The following is a 22,505-nucleotide window of genomic DNA, read 5'->3' as shown; positions in this document are numbered from 1 at the left end:
ACCCCTGTGCACCCCTGGCAAGTTGCAGCCATGCTCCCAGTGCCAGGGCGACAGGACAGGGGTAAGGTCATGACCCTGAAAAGTTTAAGGACCACTGGTTTAGAAGCTGACCTGTGAGGAAAGATTTAAAGAAAACAGAGCCTGTCTAGTCTTGAAGACTGGGTCAGGGGGGAACCTGGTAACAGTCTTAAAATATGTGAAGGGTTGTTATGAAGAGGATGGTGTTCAATTGTTCTCGTACTTTCCATGACCATGGAGACGCAGTGGGACGAGGAAGATTTTCCCTAATAACTATAAAGCTACTTAAATACTGAAACCGGCTTTCAAGGCATGTTATGGAGTCCTGTCATTGGAGGTTTTTAAGAACAGGTTGGACAAACACCTATCAGGGATGGTCAAGGTGTAACTGGTTCTGCCTCAGTGCAGGGACCTGCGCTTGCTGACCGTGAGGTTCCTTCCAGCCCTATATTTCTATGATTCTGTAATTATAGGATTAGATGTCACAATCTGCCAGGTAGAGATAGGAATGTGATACTCTGTGCCATGAAAAAGCTGAGAGATTCACCATCCCAATGGCATTTATTATTAGACTGTAGCCCTCATGGTGCAAGTGATATTGGACTTTAAAACTGTCCCTAGTCAATCAGTCCAGCAGTGCTGTGTCTGAACTGCTCCAGGCTTACAAATGGGAAATTTGACCTTGAAGCACTGTATCTTTCATTCCCTGAAGGGAGAGGGGCAGTATACATATGCTGCTGTAAAATACATGCTACAAAGCCTATTGTATTGTGTGTCTATAATATGAATAGAGTAAGATAAAGGAGAGGAGATGTTATAATTATTAATTTATAAAACAGCTCTTTATGAAATGCAACTATTTCACATCACTATAGAAACTATCATTCTTTACAAAATTTGACTTTATGTTTATCAGTGTACTTAATCTGGATTTTTTTGCATTTTATAACATTTAAATTCCCATAGCAAAACCTGTTCCTATGCAATACCGTACACATTAAACCAACAAGTTAAAACAGAAAACAAGCAGTAATCTAAATGTGCAATACTGTACACTAAGTCAACAACCAGTAATCTGAATCCATTTACCTTTCCTTCCACCACTGACCTACTATAAATACAAAAGCTAATGGAGACATAAAAATGAATCAACACTCCTGCAACTGTGACTCTATCCCAGTAAAACAGCTAGGAGATTTTACGGCTGCTATAGAAATCATGTCATCAGCCTGTTAGCTTGACAACAATGCAGAAGACACAGTTAACAGTTGGACCATTCTTAACTCAAAAGGTGTTTTTTTGGGTTGTGTTGCTAAATGTCTATTTGCTGTTCAATTTAATAAATTTTGCAATAAAAAATCCTATACAGTCTTTATTTGCCAGCAAGATCAGGTCTTCTTCCCTGGAATCCTGCAAAGAGTTAATATCCATTTCACATGAAGTCACACTGGATGGATCAAACCTCTGCAGCAGCTTCAGCTGATCAAGTGACAATCCAGCTCCCATCATGCCCTCTCCTCCAATATGTGGTTCCTTTTTTAAGTGAGAAAGTAACGCAGTTTATTTACATTAGTCTGCAATTACTGTTGTTTTGATTAATTAAAAATACACATTAAAATATGAACTCAACAAGAAATTATGTATAGAAGGATGCAGTGTAACATATTGGTAGAATAATTTTAATTGAACATCTTTGGTATATTTATTATACAATTGCTATGTGAGCCAAAACCAAGCTGCTTCTAGCTGCTGGAGTTTGTTCTGTTGTATCTGTTTCATAAGAAAAGGAAAGAGCATCTTAGCTCATGCTACCGGAGATCTATTTACAAGAAATCATTACATGTCTATGGAACTATTGTGGGAATGCACCGTTTAATGTCACTCCCTAATCTGAAAAATTAGACCCAAAAGACCAGTACTTCATACATATAATACAGGTAGTGACAAAAAAAAAAATCTGTACACTATACAACAGGTACAAGAAGGTAGCACATTTAGTCTTAAAGTGGCAGAAATGTAATCCCAACTCTAGATCAGTTGGTACCAGAATTAGATAAAACTGTTCGTCATTCAGCTGAAATATCAAGTATTTAAACACAGTATGTGCCTGCTACATATATAGCTGCATGGGAAACCACAGTGAGTGAAAGTTGTTCAACTTCATGAGTGAAATCCCAACAATACTGAAGTCAATGCAAATTTGCCATTTACTTCAATGAGAATTTTGCTTTATAATTTATCAGGATTTTTTTTCTGCTAGTAACAAAGCATTTCATTTTGGATATGGTAGGTATAACCTGGAAACTCCCAGGAAGTGGATGGCAAAGACGACTGTATTCATATCAACAGGCAATAGAGGAAACATGGGCATATGATAATCTTCAGCACAAGCCCCAGCTCTGTTAAATGTTGGATAGTATATCTTATTTTCTCCTACTGCTAAACACAACCAGCCACTCTTATATTGTCATACCCCTATCCCAAACTCTTTTTTAAAAATTTCAATTAAAAGATGGACCAATTACTTGATCTTGGCACATTAACTAAGTGCACATTTACAATAGTTACATGCTAAACCAAAAGTCAAACTGACTTTTCCTCAACCAGTTGTTAATCCAGTAAAATTAACAATTAATCCCCTTAACACCCTGTCTAAGTGGAAGCCTAGAAAAACAGAACTATAGCTGGTCTGATGATAAAATCTCTCAAAGTACTAGTATAAACAGTGAGAGAAGTATCTTAGAGTAGCTGCATTCAAAGATCACACTTATTTTCATACCCCTACTATCTGCAAATATTGGCTCTGAAATGAACTAGATATTGTAAGAGAACTATTTCAGCTGACATGTCTATGATCCTGTGCATAGATGTCATACACCTCTGGCAGAATGACAATGCCTTTAACTAATCGTGGTTTTCACTGGCGGCCCCTGTGACATTCTCAGGGCCATACAGGTAGTATTGGATGCAGCCCACATAACACATTGTGGGCCATATATGCGGCCCACAACAGTAATTTAGGTTGAGAACCACTGCTGTGCAAGGGTGACTTGCATATACAGTATTAACAACCATCTTTGAATTCTTCCTCCCACCCCACCAGCAGTTTTTTACGTTTTCTTCCATCTTTAACATGATTCTTATAGCTCAGGGGTCAGCAACCTTTCAGAAGTGCCGAGTCTTCATTTATTCACTCTAATTTAAGGTTTCGCATGCCAGTAATACATTGTAATGTTTTTAGAAGGTCTCTTTCTTAAGTCTATAATATATAACTAAACTATTGTTGTATGTAAAGTAAATAAGGTTTTTAAAATGTTTAAGAAGCTTCCTTTAAAATTAAATTAAAATGCAGAGCCCCCTGGACCGATGGCCAGGACCCAGGCAGTGTGAGTGCCACTGAAAATCAGCTCACATGCTGCCTTTGGCACGCATGCCATAGGTTGCCTACCCCTGTTATAGCTATTTCAATAGCATTAATTAAATTTATTTTGCCCCTCCTGTAAGGTATTGAAATAAAAGAACAACAAATATAAATATGCATTAAGAACAAGAGCTACAAGAAAAATGCTAGCTTGTCTTGAACTATCTGTGATCTCTCTCTGTTTTAAATGACTGACTGGTATACAGATACATGAAACCTCTGCAATACAATGGTGGGAGTATGAATGTAAAGCCATTTAATCTCCCTTCAGTGAATTGCAATTAGACATGTGCTGATTCACTATGAAAATCACCATGTGTCTATCGCCCTCGGCCTCTCATGTTACCTATGGTGAAATTGGCTAGTTGTTACAAAGCACATTGCTGCAGCAGCATACAACATCTAGAATGCTAACAGAAGACCTCATGAAAGACCATTTTCCTTGGTCAACACTGTGTTCTTGCTTACCGGTGACAAGACTTTCCTGTTCCTCAAATACTTTTACTAGCAAGTCCATTTCTATCTATGGATGTTACATACCAGGAGTTTCAGTATTTCCTACTTAGTGGATTTACATTTATTTTATTGTATTCTTCTGAGAAATATCTTACCACACAACAGACAGGAATATTTTAAGTGTCATGGCACAGCCATTATTGTAATGACATAGATCAAACAGATATTAAAAAAAAAAAAATCCACATGCTGTTCAGGGAAATATGTTTTATGAAATCACATACACCATTTCTTCACTGTTCCCAGAGTAGCATCCTAAAACAGAATTCTTCACCATATTGCTTAAAATTCCAGTGCTGAAACTTGCATACTGAGTTGCATGTAGTAAACAAACTATTCCTACCTGTGACTGAAGCTGGAGGCAGGGAAAAGTTTCCAGGGCCCAGGCGACTTGCTCCTCATTTTCAGACAGGGTAATTGTACATGTACTATACACCAAAGTGCCCCCTGGCTTCAGCAATTTCACTGCCTAGAAAGAGATTCTGGTTCAGTTTGTATAGTATAAACATCTTAAATGCAGAATTATTTTGAACACTATAGTAGTATATTAAGTTTTCTTAAAGGTTAATTATGATTTGCATATTTATCTGGAACCACTATGGTACACTAGGTAAATGTAACATGTATTTAGGCCAGAATCTTTCTGTCTAAGACTCAGGCATACTGCTAATTGTATAGACATTTTGTCCCTTTCAAGGGATGCCATATAACTGCTATCATTTCCAAGTTCACTTCTGGAAGAAGGATCAGTGTTTGTATTACAGAAGCGTACCAATTAGAAAGCCTTTCCTGCCCTATTAGCATGAGAGCTTGTGCATCTTCCTGGACTGAGGGAAGTGACCCCTCCCCTCAAGATCTATAAAACAGCCCTCTAGAAAGCTCTGTGTAACTCATCCAGATGTAGGCTGAATTTGTTTACAATCAGCTGAAGCCAAATGTGGACATAGAGTCTTTTGATCAATGACTGACAATATGTGGAAACATCATCAACTATGACACTATTATTATTAGTCTGATGTCTTCTGTTGAAACTGGTGGAATAAAAGGATTAGAAAAGAAAATGTAGTTTCCTATTACTTTAATTACACAAGTTCAAAGACACATTGTAGAATCTTTACATATCTACATATGTTTTAAGGCTGAAAAATTAATAGTACCTGATACCTGACACAGTCTACTTAGGAAAAGCAGAAGTCTTTTGAAAGGGAGGAAAACAACTGATCTTGTTTTATAAATATCTGAAGAATTCTAAGCAAAGATTTAAATTTTCTTCCTCTCTTTGACTCAGTCAGCTGTGAATATGGGAAAACTGAACTGAACACAACTTTTCTTTTCTTTTTCCATCCTGTTCTGAGCAAGACAATATGCAATGGAGGGATCTAAAAGAAGAGTTGTCTTGGAAGTAGGAACCAGAGCACCAAGACTTCCTAGTATTCCATTGGTTCTGCTGAGGGTCTATCCAAGAGATGAACATCCCTCAAGTGTAGACTAGTTTAAGATGAGGATACAAAAATGGGAAATCCCCACACCAATTTGATGATACAGGAAATGGTATAGTTCTCTTCAACTTAAGAAGAGATGAGTGGATAAATCCATTGCAGTAGGGGGAATTATCAACTGGAGCTTGAAATTTTTATCAGTGAGGTGTACTTGTCTACCGGAGGGTATGCTGGCCTTTTAGGGGCAAGTCTGGGCTAAACACATTCCTACTCCAATCCCACCCCTTTTAGGTCAGGTATTCTGGAAATGATGGCTAGAAGCAAAGCCTGCTGGAAAACAGGGCAGGATATATAGGCAGAAAGATTATTTCTGGTCTCTCTCCGTCATTTGGAAAATGCTAGACCTACCATAGTCTCTCTATGATAAGGAGGGAGCTGGAGAAATGCACCAGCTTACTGGTGGGGCTCACCCAGGATGAAGGAAGGCCTGGTGTGGGTCTCTCTCTGGTGGGGAAGATCTGGAAGGAACAGAAGCTTGTCAAGAAGGGCTCTCCAGGAGCTGTATCAAGCTTGCTAATGATTTCCTGCTGAGACGGAGCTAGCAAATGAGCCCAAACAGGGCAATGTGAGTCAACCTGTGACAGGACCTGAAAGGAGTCTTACAGACTATGCAGAAGATTCCCGGGGAAAGGTGAAAGAAGGTGTCGGACAAGTCTTGGGGCAACAAAGCAGCAGCATAGTCTTGAGACCTAGTTATTTAGAGGCCTAGGCTTGGATTACACAGAAGATGAGAGGAAAGCCTCTACACTTTCATTCTCTGATCCAGAGGAATGACCAGGGAAGACCCTGGAGAAAAGCAATGTCTAGCTCAGGCTGAGCCCTGTACTAAGAGCTGGGGGAAGGCAAAGGTCCATCAGCAGTGCCAGTGACCAGGACTGAAAGCCTGTGACCCAGGGAGCAGCAAAGAACTGGTGTAGACCCTACAATCAAAGGGAAGGAGTCAGCCCAGGAACAGGGAAGCATTATTTTTTAGAAGCCCTTCATTTCAGACTTCTATTTGCTCTGGATGGAAGACTTTTGTTCCTCTGGACAATATACCACACCATCCAAGTACCAGAGAGCCAAGAGAAACTGAGGGACGACTGCGTTCAGATGAGGTAAGCTGCACCCATGTAATCCTTAACTGTAAAACTATTTATGTGCAGTTTTCTTTAGCTGCTTAATGAGTCATACATACCGTGCTGAAAAGCTTGCGTTGCAATGGCTGATAAGACATCACTTCTTTTAGAGTCCAGAAATAGGCCATATTTGGTCTCTGTCCCATCCCACTACAAGGAACATCAAGAAGAATTCGATCAAATGACTCTGCTGAGAATGGAGGGCCTTCTGCAAAAGGCAATTTGACATTTTAAAAAACTGCAGCAAAATGAGTTAGTTATACATTACACACAGCCTTTGTTTCTCTTCTTGAGCCTTCACCTGTAGATACAGATGCTTCCCAGGTTACACAAGACCCAACTTACGCAAATTCACACTTACAGAAAAAGTTCCATAAGCCAGAAATGGGATTTTTGAGTTGTGGACATTTTTGCATAACATACTGGTATATGTTTCCGACTTACGCAAAATTCGAGTTACACAAGGCTTTCCGGAATGATTGAGTAAGTCGGAGGATATCTGTAATGACAAGCTGTCACTGAATACCTGACAGGAAGTGTTTGAGGGTTTGTGCTCTATATACTGTGTCTGCAAAAGTGACCTAATCTACAGGTAAGGAGCAGCACAGCTAGTAATGGCTGTGCAGATTTCATTTCTGAGAAGGAAGCATTTTACTTATGACTATCTTTACAACACTGTGAACTTAAACAACTTGAGATCTATCTAGGCTTAGCATTTCTCAACCCTAATTTAATGTACTGAAAGTACCATATTAAAAAAAAGTGCCAATGAAAACCGGACTTAGGTGTTAAACTCTGGAATGTGACACAAAGTGGCTCCAAAAATTACAATAAGAAGTATTCGGAGTTGCTTGCGTGGAGGAAGGGAATTTGCAATTATCCTGAATCTGTCCCTTCTCCTGAATCCTGCTGGGCTGTACAACCCAGAGGTTCTTACAACAACAAGAATAGGGTGACTCCTCAGCGCAGGATCTCGGAGGCAACAGAAACTGGCTCCCCACATACATCTGGGAGTAGACAGCAAGGGAGAAAGTTGTATCTACTCATGTCTACCAAAAATTCAATTTAGATCACAAGTGAAAATGAGTTGATGGCTTCATCCTACAGCTACCCGGCAATATGCCAGCACTCCCCAAACAACTATATTTTGCAACTATCTGGCATGACTAGCAGCAGTTGCCCAAGAGAGACTGTGGACTAGAATACAGAGCATTTTGCGAGACTTAAGTGCAGAGACGTAAGTAAAGTCTGAATAGATTTTACCTGTACTATGCCTGGCTCTTTCCACTGCTGCTGCTTCCTCACCTGCATAAGCACTAAATACCACCTATTATAAAATACATATATATTTGCTACATTTGACCTTGGAAATCAATCTGACTGTAAGTTATGGGACATTAACAAGGACTGCCCCACATGTGTATAGTGCATGAATTATGCAACCAAACCCTTAGTTTTGCTAGCTACTGACCTTTCTGAACTAGCAGGGAAAGGCCATCTTTTGGAAAAGATACAGTTTAGTCTGCATAGCAAATGAAAAAGAATCAAAGACAAAATATACCATTTAAAAATTTCCATCCTGGGAACAGAATGAGAGAGTCATCAAAACAGCACCTCAGAAAAGCAAATGAAATGAACCTAAAATAAAACTAATGCTCTATGCTTCTATAGCACCTCCCATCTGTCTCCGTTAAATAGCTATACAAACATTAACAAACTAAGCTGCACACTACTTCTGGGAGTTAATATCTCCATTCTACAGATGGGAATTCAGAGGCACACAGAAGCTAAGAGATCTGCCAAAGTCACTTATGTGACAGAACTAACAAAACCCCAAAAATTCAGAGAGTGTGGGCTTAAACACTATCATGAAGAAAGGTTTAACAGGCAGTGTCTCTGATATTATCTCGAGAAGGAATGAATGCCTCCTTAAGCACATTAGGCTGCAATAAGGACAGACACTTAAGAATTTTGCATGAGCAGTGCTGAGAAACTGTTAATTGCAGAAGAGTAGAAAGTAAAATATCCACAGTGTTGAAGCATCCTGGGTATATGCCAATGTTTCAAGGACTTTGAATATTGTGGCAGGTTTAACAGCACTAGCAAAAATATGATCATCATTTTCTTCTAAAAAACAATATCAAAATTCTTAAAATCATTTACTTTACCTTGCCCATCTTCTTTCTTCCCAATCGCAAGTGCCTTAGTTCCATCACAGCAAAATGCTTTAACACAATTCAGCTGCAACAATGCTGCATTCTGCTTGATTTTTTTGACTTTGTTAGCTGTCTTGTCCATGGATATCACTTCACCCTGAAAAAATGAAGTACGCACCAAGGTAGTGGTTAAAATGATGAATAGCTGCAGCAATACCAGTTACCTTTCACTTAAGCACCAATTCATAACACACACATTTTTCTCTACTTTAAAAACAAATTCTGATAAGAAAATTTTAATCTAAATTTTGTGGGGTTATTTAAATGGGAAGAAAAAATGTAATTAATACATTCATAAACATTTTTCCTGTTTTCTGATCATCTCTACAACTGGTCAGAAAATTTTCAATGAATATTTGACTAAAAATGGGGCAGAAGGAAATCAATGTTTTCATATTTATCAACCACTTTAATTAATATTTTAATGGATTCCCTCCCCAAAAGGATCTATATTATCTGATGTACTAATGTAATATACTGATGTTAGAATATTAGAGTAACATCTCAAAAGTACATCACAAGATTTCACTCATTTTAGAAATATTTATTTATTAATTAAATGCAACATGGAAAATGATAAATGTAGGGAGGAAATGGACTTTACAACCAGAAAAGCAAAGAAAGCAGACAAATTAGAGGAGCCTTATTTTATAGATGTTCAGGAAGTACATTAATTTATATAATTCCAATTCGACAACTGCATTCTCCTGAACGTTTACTCCTGTGGTCTGAGGTTGGTAGAGTCTCTGGATCGAATTAGTTACACATAAGAGGAACACTTTTTTCCTTATAAATCAAAAATATTTAATGTCTAAAAGTTGCAGATGCAGCACCAAATTATGAAAAATGTCTCTCATGCAAAAATTACAAATGGAAGTAAATCAATGGCAAAGGCACATTGAGGTATAAGAAGCTCCTCATCACCACACTGAACCTCTTTGTTTGTAAACTTCCTGGCTCTACCTACTGAATGCCTAATGCATGTTTGCAATTTTCCTATACTGAAGGGCTGGCCACTTCCCTAAGCACCACAATGATTATTTCAAGCAGACTGTCACATACAGCAAATTGTATGGCTTTTTAAAGTATACACAACTAACCACTGCAAAGTCCTACTGTGAATGCACGAATAACTACTGAAGTGCATTCTGTTGCAAATTGTAAGCTCTCTCTAACTCCCCTCACATTTTAGACATTCCAGTCAAAAATGTCAATTCAGCTAATAAATGTTACATTTTCTTGAAATTACTAAAATAGATTCCCCCCATGTAAAAAAACAATCTCATAGCCCTTTCCTTCAGACTGAACTTGCCTTTGTATGGGCAAGTCCTTACACCTCTGTCCCTATACTTTTTCTGGAAGGACATAGTGCTTGTGTGTGTTTTCTCCTTTGTCTTCCTCCAACTGTTAAATTTCATGCATCCCTTTCACATGTAATAGAATTTCTCCTATTGTCAAACACACACCTTTCACTAAGCCTTTCAATATTAAGCACTCACAACGCCTCCACAGCCTGTTACATCTGATCCATTTTCCCACATCAAGTACTAGCCTTTTGTAATTGCTGTTCTTTAAGATGTGTTGCACATGCCCATTCCACTCTCTGTGTGCATGCACTCTGTGCACAGTCACTGGAAATTTTTCCCTTAGTGATACCTGTTTGGGCAGCTTGAGCACCCTCTGCTGCTGTGTGCCCCTGCGTGCAGGTAAAGGGCTACCTTTAGTGCCCCCAGTTCCTTCTTGCCAGACAACTCCAATGCAGAGGGGTAAGTTAGTTGACTGGATAATATCAACATTAGATACCACTTCAGAGAGAAATCTCAGATGAGAGCACAAGTACACTTTATTCTTAAAAAGGCTTGTATAAAACAATTCAGATGTCAGAGCATGCATTTTGACCACCCTCCTGGCTGAGGCAATAGCTATCAGGAAAGCCACTTTTAGAGACAGCTGTAGTAAGAAGCACATTGCTGAAGGATAAAACAGTGGCCCTATGAGCTTTCACAAAACTAGGTTCAAGCCCTAGGAAGGACAAGTTCTCTTATTTGAGGGTACAACTTTTCCTGGGCCTTCACAAATCTGAATGTCATATCACCAAAACATAGAAAATGGTTAACCACATGAAGATGGAAAGCTGATATTGTTGCCAGCTGAACTTCCATAAAAGAAATGGCTAACCCCTGCTTTTTTAGGTGCAATAGATAGTCCAGGACATGCTGGATAGAGCACTGCTTTGATGAGACCCCAGACTGACAAGACCAAATACAAAAATGCCTCCATTATGAATGTAAGCAGCTTTGGTAGCTTTCTAATATTTAACAACGTTTGTGAGCATTTGGAAGGTCTGGAAGAAAATGTTATTTAATATTTTCCTTCAATTAATATACAAGATTTCCACTGGGTCGAAGATCCTTGAAGTTCCTCTGCAATGCAAAGCACTAAGAATGCGGCAATAATGGCTCAAGATCAGCATGCCATATTAAAATGGTTCACACTTCAAAAATAAAGGTTGATGACACATCATTGGACTCTTTCTGGTTGAAGTGTGAGGCGAATATCCTGTAATCTCTGACCATGCTATCTCCATTCTGCTGCCCTTTTCAACAACATATCTGTGCCAGTTAAGTTTTTCAAGCCTGACTTACGTCAAGAACAGAGGGTGTCTGAGGTCTGTGGAACAAGAGTTCAGGGTGGTATTGTCAACATTTGTTCCCAGGATTAAATGAGTCTGTGCACCCTCCCCTTGCTATATGGTTTTTCCAGAACAGATGCTAATGTTGGATGAATGGTCCTGTGATCCTTACTTAGCTTCTGAGCCCCGCCTCTGGATGGGGCTACTGCTTGCTAGTCATCTACTTGGAATACATGTCTGCATCTTCAAGGAGACGATGGAGAAGGAGGAAGAGGAGGAGAAAAGTTACTTCAAGACACCAAGACAAGCTCAGCTGTCTCATGAAAAGTTTTTTTTGTTATTTTTATTTTTTTATATAATTTGTGGTCACTCATCACAGACTGTGAATCTCAGCATGCATCACTGCTCTATTCATTGAATTCAAGGCAGCATTTTGGAGTTCCATTCCACATCAGATAGTGCTAGGTTTGGATCTCTGACCTGGACTTAGGCATTTGATGCTGCTCACTTCCAAAGCCATACAAAAAAAGAAGTGTCTCAAAGATAAAAAGATAATACCAAAATCTGGATATATAGTATTGTTAGTTGAGGTTTCTTGATTGGTACAATTTTTGTATTATTTGTTGTTCATCATATAATAAAATATTTTTTTTATTTGGCATCTTGTTGGTATGAATGTGTGAGTCAACTGAAAATACTTGTCACAGTCTGTACAATATAGTTATTGATGTTAGACTGTAACATAATTAACTGTATTGTACAGACTGTGAATGGCAACGGTGGTAAACAGCTTAAACTGAGACAATAAAAGGCAAAGTTCATTTGGAGACAATATGGTGGTGTGCCTCAAAATAATTAAAGGTGTGCTGCAGCAGAGAAAAGGTTGCAAACCACTTATCTATAAAACTATCTATGATTTACAATGAACACAAATATTAAGATTCCAATGACCATCATGAGAGGAAGAAGGAACTGAGGGAACTATCGGGCAGCTGGGCCCTTTATATCAGTGCACAGTGGTGCGCAGCAGCAGAGGGTGCTCAAGTCACCCAAAAGGAAAAATTTTCAATGACTGTGCACAGGATGCACACATACCAAAAGGGGAATGCACATGTGCAATCACTCAAAGAACAATGAGTGTGCTTTAATACAGTATCGTTTCAAACTGCATTATACATTAAAGCTCACCAGGGAATCTTTAGTGCACGCCAGCGGGGTCTACATAGATCAATTAATGTACAACACATGAGTATGCTTTAGAAATCACACCTCTCTATTCAGCATTACTGATCTGTGTAGACAAGCCATTAGATACAAGTAGCCATTTCCAGTGTCTATTGGATAAACAGTGATTTATTGATTTATTTATTTGCATTGAGGTGTTTTAACAGTGTTAATCTGTTAAAATCAGAAGCCCTATTTATATTATATTTACTTATCTCCTAGACTGAAAAACTCCTTAGGGCAAAGACTTTGTCTTCTGTGTTTTGTTAAAAGTTGTGGAGTCTTATGGCACTTTAGAAATAACTCATTATGTTTCCCATACATCCTCAGCTTCAAGGCTTTTGTACATTCCTCGACACTGCCCTACACATTATTAATGCTTTTGCTAAACAAAGATTAGAATACTTTTTAAAAAAAGTTTGGTCACAAATGTCCACTAAAACCAGATCAGTTAGTCTGAGGCAAATAAGGTTCTATTTGTAATAAGTGACTATGTGAAAAGACAGACCTGTATTTATTTCAATAATTCTGACATGCTGCAAAGCAGCATATTCAAATATTAATGGTTTTCTATTTTATGTTATCATTGGATATCAATAGATAAGCGAAGTGAGCCATGCTAATGAAATGCAGGTCAAACCTTCGTTACTGAGATAAAAGATGCTCAGTGACTCTTCTTACCTGATCATGCATTAATGTTGCAAGATGGGTTGTTTTTCCCCCAGGTGCAGCACACATGTCCAGAATTCTCTCTCCTGGCTGAGGGTTTAAAACATGGCTTACAACTGCAGAAGGCAAGTTCTATCATTAAAACGAAAAAAGGCTGAATTAGTGCTTTAAAACAGTCTTGTTTCAGGGATGACAAATGTAGGGAATGTATACTGAAAACCATCTCATCAAGCAACAAAGGCACTCATCTTTTTGTTGCTCTCTCCATTACAGAGCTTAAATAATTTCAATTTAAATACTTCATATTAAGTGTGTACCTTTCACTGTCACTTTACGGCTCTGGTTGCTTTTCTCCTAAACTTAAACATTAACAATTGAGATGCTGGGCATTTTCTGGGGATTCATGACTGGCTAAGGCAATTATAAAGCTAAATAAAAGAGGATGATACTGTGATTGACGTGGAGCTGCCCTGTAATACCATGTTGACCTGGTCATTAAGGGGGTTTACTGTATGAATGTATTTGTTTAGCTTAATGAGGGCGGTAAAGAAAGCAACTAGGAAGCAGAACAACAGCTCAAAATAAAACATCCCTCGGCAAACATTTGAGGGTTGGTATGGGACAATGGCAGAATCCTTAGCTCTGGAATCTGCCTCAGTCTCCTGCAGAACCTACTGATCTGATTTTGAGAAACAGGGCTGAAGCCCAGGATCTGACAGAAACAAAGGAACTCTGACTGGATAAAAAGTGCTGTGGACTATGTCTACACTACAGTTTATGTGAGCATAATTTATGTTGCTCAAGGGGTGTAAATAAACCACACCCCTGGGCAACATAAGTTACACCGACATAAGCGCCGGAGTAAACCATGGACTGCAGAGGTGGTTTTATTATGCCGACAGGAGAGCTCTCTTCCATCAGCATAGGGTGTCATCACCAGAAGTGCTGTAGTGGGACAGGTGCACCAGTGCATCTGAGCATCTGCAGTGCTGCATGTGTAGAAAAGCCCCCTCTCTATAGTGGGTAGGCTAGTTGAGGAGCTGTTGAGCCACTCAGCTGACAGCCAGCACCCACTGAAGTGCCTGAAGAAGTTAGATCTGCCTAGGCCACCCTCAGGAATAGCAAGCCTATGGACAAGAAAGATTTGTGTGTATACTGCTTGTTTTAAAATCCCTTTTCTCTAAAAGCTTTGTTCCTAGTGGTAAAATAAACAATCCTTTGGGTTTAAGGTGGCTCTCTGGTCACTATATACACGACTGATCACAAGGGAAGAACCAGAGTCAGAGCTTCTGAACAAGCACAGTTGATATACAAGGTACAGTAGCCCAGGGCCTAGTATGGAGTGGGAGAACTGTAAAATTCCGCCTGAAGACAGGGGAAGGCAAGAAGCCTGACATGAGGGAGCATGCTCAGAGAGACCAGGAAGGAGACAGACAAGCAGCTTGTTTTGGTAGAGACAAGGTGTTTGTAGATTAGCTAATCACATTCCTTAATCTGAATACTAACTGAAATTTAATTTTTTTACAAATGTAAATTACAGCTTCAAAGCTAAAGCTCCAGTGCTAACATATTAGATCTCAAACACATGATTTAAGGTACTTGCAAGCAAGCTTTGCACTGTATTAACAGAGCACATGTACTGGGGAGAAGTGAGGGTTACTCACCTTGTGCAGTAACTGAGGTTCTTCGAGATGTGTGTCCCGTGGGTGCTCACTTTAGGTGACTGAGCACTCTGCACCTCTAGTCAGAGAATTTCGACAGCAGTACCTGGCTGGCCCATACATGTGCTCTCCCCGTCTTGCACCTGTTGTGCAGTTGATTAGCGTTATGCAGCCACCCCTGCCCCTGCTCAGTTCCCTCTCTACCGCAGAGGACTAATTAGAACTCCAAAAGTAGAGAGGAGGAGGGAGAATAGAGGAGCACCCACAGGGACACACATCTTGAAGAACTTTAGTTACTGCACAAGGTGAGTAACCCTCTCTTCTTCTTCTTCGAGCGATGTCCCTGTGGGTGCTCTACTTTAGAGCACTGCACCTCAGGTGGAAGGAAGGGATCGGAGTTAAATCTGAATGGACGATAGGACCACATGTCCCAGCCGAGTGTCAGATGCATAGTGTTGTATGAATGTGTGAGTTGATGCCCAAGTACCTGCTTTGCATATGACATTAAAAGCCATGTCATTCAAAAAGGCTACTGATGTGGCTACTGCTCTTGCGGAGTGTGTTCTGACCTGTAAAGGGGGTTGTAGCCATGTTGACAGTAGCAGCCTAAAATCCATTTGAAAGGTCTGCTTAGAAATGGGTTTGCCTTTGGAGCGTTCCGTGGTGGAGAGGAACAGCTTAGGAGTTTTTCTGAACAGTTTGGTCCATTCTAGATAAAAGACTAGTGCCCTTCTGACATCCAGCGTGTGAAATGTCACCTCTTGCCTATCCTTATGAGGTTTAGGGAAGAATGTGGGAAGATGGATGGGTCAGTTGAGGTGGAATGAAGAAGAGACTTTAGGCAAGAATTTAGGGTAGGGTTTCAGAGTGACCTTATTCTTAAGAAAAATTGTATATGGTAGGTCTGCCATAAAGGCCCCTATTTCTCCAACACGCCTCACTAATGTGATGACTACTAGAAAGGCTACTTTCATCGAAAGATGTAGTAGTGAACACATAGCTAGATGTTCGAATGGGGTAGTTGTCAGAGATCAAAGCACTAAGGTGAGGTCCCACGGAGCAGTTGGAGCTCTAGGTTCTGGGTAGAGGTTACAAACGTCCTGCAGGATTCTTTTAGTAGTTGGGTGTGCAAAGATCAAAAAGTCATCCACCTTGCGGTGAAAGGTTGTAATTGCTGCCAGATGTACTTGAATTCATTGAGACGTGATTTCTTAAGGTAAAGTATGTAGTCCAAGACTATGGGCAGGGTAGAATTGGTGGCTTCCATTTGTTTGTTCAGGCACCACGGGCAGAATTTCTTCATTTGTGGAGGTATGTTGAGCGTGCAATTGTCCATCTGAGTTTGGCCTGCATCCTAAGAGAGCAGATTTGGAAAAAGTGGAAGGACTTGCATGGGCATGCTGACATCTGTTGTAGGTATGGATACCATGTTTGCCTGGGGATGCTGGAGCTAATCAGGATGACTTTGGCTTGATCAGATCTGATCTTGTGTGACTCTGGGCAGTAGAGGGATGAGAGGGAAGGCATACAGGAGAGGTGCGTCCCATTGAATGAAAAACACATCTCCTCTGGATTTTGGTTCCAGACCCACTAAGGAGCAAAACGTTGGACATTTGCTGTTCCAGCTTATGGCAAATAGGGAAACCCACATCTCTGAAATATGTTCTGGATCACAGAGATATCTATTTCCCACTTGTTGTCATGTGTGAACTTTCAGATTAGAGCATCCACTGTGATGTTCTGAGATCCCGGTACGTGGTTGATATGTTAATATTGTGTCGGATGCACAATGTCCACAACTTTTTGGCCTCTGTACATAAGGAGTACATTCTCACTCCTCCCTGTTGGTTTATGTGGAACATGCAGGTCACATTGTCCGCCATGACCTGTATGGCTTTGTTTTCAACTAGAGGCACGAAGTGCGCACAGGCATTACAAACTGTTTTCAGTTCCAGAATGTTCATGTAAAGTGTTGATTCCAAAGGAGACCACCTGCCCTGTGCTGTGAGGCTTTAATGATCATTTTGGGGCAGAAGGGGAGGTGTAAGAAAGGGACACTTGCACACACATTGTACAGGTGGGTCCACTGCTGTATCGAGTCCTTGACCTTAACTGGCATGCTTAGGAGTTTGTTCAGTCTGTGTTTGTGTGGGATGTATACTGTCCTGAGCCAAGCTTGCAGGCAGTGCATGCATAGTCTCGCATGATTTATGACAGAGGTTCTCAAACTGGGGGTTGCGAGGTTATTACAGCGGGGGTTGTAATCTGTCAGTCTCCACTCGAAACCCTGCTTCGCCTCCACCATTTATAATAGCGTTAAATAAAAAAAAAAAAAAAAGTGTTTTTACTTTACAAGGGGGGGGTTGCACTCAGAGGCTTGCCACGTGAAAGGGGTCACCAGTACAAAAGTTTGAGAACCACTGATTTACGACATATGTGGTTGCCATCACTTGACCTAGCAGACCAAGGCAGGTCCTAGTGGATATTTGTAGACTGTGTATCATGGTATCAATCAAGTCTGTCAGGGCAATGACTCTCTGAGGCGATAGTGATGCTTTTGCCTCTATAGAGTTTAGGTGGGCCCCAATGAAGTCCAGTTGTTGAACTAGTGTTAGCATTGACTTTTGAAGGTTTATTTGTAGACTGAGATCTATGAAAAGTTACATTGTCTTTTGCATGGCTTTGATGGCTTCTTGAGTGTGAGCCTTGATTAGACAGTCTAAATATGGATAGATCATGACCTTTTGCTTGCTCAGGTGGGCTGCCACCACTGCTAAAATTTTGGAAAACATTCGAGGGGCCATGGAGAAACCAAAGGGTAGTACCGTGTATTGGAAGTGGTCCTTTCCCAATACAAATTGGAGGAATCACCTGTGTGCTGGGTGCATGGTGACGTGAAAATAAGCATCTTGCAGGTCAAGGGCTACAAACCAATCCCCTCATTCCAAAAAAAGAAATATTGTTGCTAAAGTCACCATCCTGAAATGTTGCATTTTGATAAATTTGTTTAGCTTCCTGAGGTCAAGAATGGGTCTCCATTCCCCAGACTTCTTCTGTGTTAAAAAATAATGGGAATAGAAGCCTTTCCCGCTGTGTTGTACTGGCACTGGTTCTACCATGCCTAGTTGCAGAAGGTGTTCTATTTCCTGCCTCAAGAGTGACTCGTCAGAGGGATCCACTGAAGAGGGGCAGGGAGGGAGGATGGAGAGGAATTGGATGGAATAGCTGCTCTTGATGATCTCTAGTACCCATTTGTCAGACGTGATAAATACGCCAGCATGGATAGAATGGTACCAGATGGTCTGTAAACAGATGGTTGGTGGAGCATGGAATTAGCAACAGTAGTTGGGGGAGGTCTGTCAATCCCACGACCAAATCTTCAGATTTGGTTTTTAGAGGTGGGTTGCTGTGATGTGGACAGCTGTGAAGAATTTGATCTTCGTTTGGGTGGTCTTTGCCTACGTCTTTGAGGATCATACTGTCTCTGGTTCTGTGTGTACAGAACCAAAGACGTTATGATGTGTAATACCTGCCCTGTTTGTATTTTGTTGCAGGTGTATAAATGCCTAGCGATCTAAGAGTGACTCTCAAGTCCTTTAAGGAGTGAAGTGACTTGTTAATCTTGCTGGCACACAGCTTCGGACTTTCGAAAGAAAGGTCATCTGCTGCTGATTGCACCTCCCTTGGAAACCCCGACAGGTGCAGCTAGGAGGCCCGGCGCATTACGACAGCAGTTGTGATTGTCCTTGCTGCAGTGTTCGCAGAATCCAATGTTGCCTGAAGGGATGTATGACATAGAAGGTGGCCTTCAGAAATGAGCAATGTAAACTGCTCTCTCTTTTCCTCTGGTATAAGTTCAATAAAGTCTGCTAATTTTGAATATGTTGTGTGGTCATACTTTGCCAAGAGAGCGTCATAATTGGCAATTCTAAATTGTAATGTTGCTGAAGAGTAGGCCTTGTGGACAAGTAAATCCAGCCTTTTCCACTCCTTATGATAAGGTGTGGACCTGGAATAAATGTTGCCTTATGAGGACAGATTAATAAAACTGGGAATTTTCAGCTTGGATAAGAGACAACTAAGGGGGGATATGATACAGGTTTATAAAATCATGACCAGTGTGGAGACAGTAAAGAAGTGTTATTTACTCCTTCTTATAACACAAGAGCTAGGGGCCACCAAATGAAATGAATAGGCAGCAAGCTTAAAACAAACAAAAAGGAAGTATTTTTTCCACACAACACATTGTCAACCTATGGAACTCTTTGCCAGAGGATGTTGTGAAGGCCAAGACTCTAACAAGGTTCAAAAAAGAACTAAATAAATTAATGGAGGATAGGTCAATCAATGGCTATTAGCCGATGGGCAGGGATGGTGTCCCTAGCCTGTTTGCCAGAAGCTGCGAATGGGCGACAAGGGGATAGATCACTTGATGATTACCTGTTCTGTTCATTTCCTCTGGGGCACTTGGCATTGGCCACTGTTAGAAGACAGGATACTGGGCTAGATAGACCTTTGGTCTGACCCAGTACAGCCATTCTTATATTCATTAACATGAGAATATGGTTGGGGGTGGGAAAATAAAAATTCCAGCCCCTTCGAAGGGATATATTTTTTGCCCGCCCTCTTACACATAGGCGGGTTTGTGGCACGGGTTTTCCAGATGGTTGTGGCGGGCTCCATAATGGCCTCGTTTATGGGCAAGGCAATCTTGGATGATGTCAATGTGTGGAGTATGTCCAAGAACTTATGCTGAGATTCGGTAACCTCTTTAAGAGGGATTTGAAGTGTGTCAGATATTCTTTTAAACAGTTTCTGAAACTGTTTGAAATCATCTCTGGTAGTAGGAGGCAGAGGCATGATGGTCTTGTCAGATGAGGAAGATGAGTTGGTGTCGCAGCCCTAAAGCCTATGATCCAAAATGGCGTCTGTATGGCCAATTGTCGGTCAAAATGTCACATTGGTACCGTGTGCAACATCGTAGTCCGGTGTGCAACATTATAGTGCCGTGTGCATTCTCCCGCTCTTTTTGCCTGGTCACCTAGGGGTCAGGCTAGTGCCTTGTGAAAAATACCAGCGTGGTACGTGCATAAGGGTAGTGTGCTATGTGCAGATCCTGTTTACGTGGAGGGCTCCGGCTTGGAACCTGGAAGGTGAAGGAGCTAGGGACCAATCAGATGCTGACACGAGTAAAAGAGCTTTCAAATAAAACCATGTCTCGCGCCAAGATCTGGAGGAGTATCCATATGTTAGCTGGAAGACTTGGATCCTCCTTCCAGCTAGAAGGGTCTCCTGTGGATTTAGCCGGCTCGGGATGGGTGGGATTAAGTCCGATCAATTCGTCATGCTCTCGCTGTCTGTACTGCTGGTCAGCTACGCCTGGAGTGCGGTATTTGTATTCTAATTTCTGTAACATTCTGTTTGCTTAGCCTCTTCCTTTTTTTTTCTCCCTTACTTGGTACCAAGTTGTGTATATAGTATATGAAAGTTAAATTGTTGTATCTTACAGTATCTGGTTAATGCTTGCACAGTTTATTTAGTTTTGTGTATCTGTTCTGGATTTTAGTAAGTAGTTAATTATAGATTGTTTCAAGTTGTGTAAATATTCTCGTTCCAATAGTATTGTTAGTTGGTAAAAGCGCTCCTCCCCAGCCCAAGTTGCAACTTATCCCCCCATCAATAAACAGCCACGTGGTTTTGAATTTTCAATCTGTCACGTTTTGATTTTCCTCACTCGATCAAAAACTTACTTGAACCTGTATTGGTCTCAGACAGTTGGTTGCAGGAAAAGCCTCCTGCTCTAACTCCTGCTCTGTTTCCTCAGAAGTCTGTTCCTGGGAGATGTTGGATGGTGCTACTGGCTTTGGTGAAGAGTGTCTATATAATTTCCTTGCTGCTTGGTGGCTTGGGAAAATATTGCCTGTATGCTGCCTGCGGGTCACAGAACGACCACTGTGGTGGGAAAGGCAGAGGTGGGGGGGTCCCATGGGTGTCCATACCACCCCTGTATGTCTGGTCTGGGATAGTGCCTAGGGTGCTCTTGTGGCTCATCTGATACTGGTCTGCAGGGACGAGGAATGCTGAGATGAAGAAAGTTCCCCTTCCTTGTTGTCCTCGGGGGGCGTGGGGATGGGGGAGTTGAAGGGCAGATGCAGCTGGTGGCGTGTGTGGTGCTGAAAGCACCGACGCAGTGTCAGTACAGAGGAGAGCAGACTCAGGTTCCAGAATCACTGTCAGGTCCTTAGATGCAAGGAACTGCTGTTTTCTCAGTACCAGAGGAGGTACTTGAATTTGTTGCAGTGCCAAGAATTGTTGTGGTACCGGAAGGTAGTGCGGCGCTGTGGGGATAGGTGCCTATGTTGACTGCACTGAGGACTTTGGAGGCTTTAGTGCTGATGCATCAGTGATGTGCGGCAGAGAGCCAGGAGGTGTCACCGGTGCCTTAGAAACTGCAGAGGCACTCGGTACAGAGAATTTTGTTGTTGCTGCTGGTGCCATAGTGGAAAGGGCAGTCTTTTTGCTATCTTTCTTTCTGCTTAGGGTCTGTGGCTTTAACGGTACTGACGATACCAGAAGTTCCTGCCGACTCGTAGGTACTTTGCCACGGCTTCTTTTTAGATGCAAGGTTGGTAGGACGAGTGGAAGCTCTCCTATTTGCAGGTCTTTTATGAGACTCATCCCTCCTGCATGAAGTTGAGGAGGGGTACCTGTCAGAAGCCACCTTCGGTGATTGGTCACCAGGAGAAGTTTGTGTTCCTGGGCAGGATGGAGGGACTTCTCCATGAGAATACACTTAAGTTTGAGGTCCTTTGCTTTCCCTGGGAGGGCCTTCAGAGCACATTTTTGAGGTACATGTGTTTCCCCCAGGCACCTGACACGTTGAGAGTGTCTATCAGAGATAGGAATTACCTCATGGCAGGAGATACAATGTTTAAACCCAGGAGATCCTGGCATTTCAAAGAGACTATCCCGTGACGGTATGAAGTTATAAGAAAAGATTCATTTATTTTTTTTATACAGGGAGAAAACAAATAGAAAAAAGTCTTAAACAACAAGCCTAACTGCACTAACAACACTAATCTAATACTATATACAAAAACTGCTAACAAGCACTTCTGAGGTAAAGCAAGTGAAGACACTACTGGAGCTCTGACTTGGACCAAGGGCAGCTGAGAAGGGTCTGAGCGGCGGGTGAGGTAGGGTGGCCATGCAGCGCTTATCAACTGCCACAACAGACACAAGACGGGGAGAGTGCATGTGCAGACCAGTCAGATACTGTCAAAATTTTCCGACTAGAGGCGCAGGGCACTCAATCGCCTAAGGTGGAGCATCCACAGAGAAATCACTCCAAGAAGAAATAATATGCTGTCTTAAATTATATGTAAATATTTTTAAATACTGTTTTCCAATTCAGTCAAAAATCTGAAAAAAAAAATCAACAAAATTGCAGGTTTCAGAGTAGCAGCCATGTTAGTCTGTATCCACAAAAAAACAGGAGTAGTTGTGGCACCTTAGAGACTAACAAATTTAT

The 22,505-nt window shown here is 41.1% G+C and overlaps 1 protein-coding gene across 2 annotated transcripts in view; it reads right to left on the bottom strand.

Annotated features, from left to right (window-relative positions):
• Positions 1-902: 902 nt before the first annotated feature.
• Positions 903-22,505, bottom strand: part of NSUN6 (NOP2/Sun RNA methyltransferase 6) — a 44,726-nt gene continuing 23,123 nt past the window's right edge. For both annotated transcript variants that reach the window (XM_075062309.1, XM_032777582.2), the window contains exons 8-12: positions 13,326-13,445; positions 8,741-8,885; positions 6,632-6,780; positions 4,299-4,424; positions 903-1,551 (exon numbers count right to left, since the gene is read on the bottom strand). In XM_075062309.1, coding sequence (XP_074918410.1) covers positions 1,339-1,551; positions 4,299-4,424; positions 6,632-6,780; positions 8,741-8,885; positions 13,326-13,445 — 753 coding nt within the window. In that variant the 3' untranslated portion in view covers positions 903-1,338. The remainder of the gene's footprint in view (positions 1,552-4,298; positions 4,425-6,631; positions 6,781-8,740; positions 8,886-13,325; positions 13,446-22,505) is intronic.

This window comes from Chelonoidis abingdonii, chromosome 2, assembly GCF_003597395.2.
Source record: "Chelonoidis abingdonii isolate Lonesome George chromosome 2, CheloAbing_2.0, whole genome shotgun sequence".
Taxonomy (NCBI): domain Eukaryota; kingdom Metazoa; phylum Chordata; order Testudines; family Testudinidae; genus Chelonoidis; species Chelonoidis abingdonii.
This window is presented reverse-complemented; position numbering and strand designations above follow the sequence as displayed.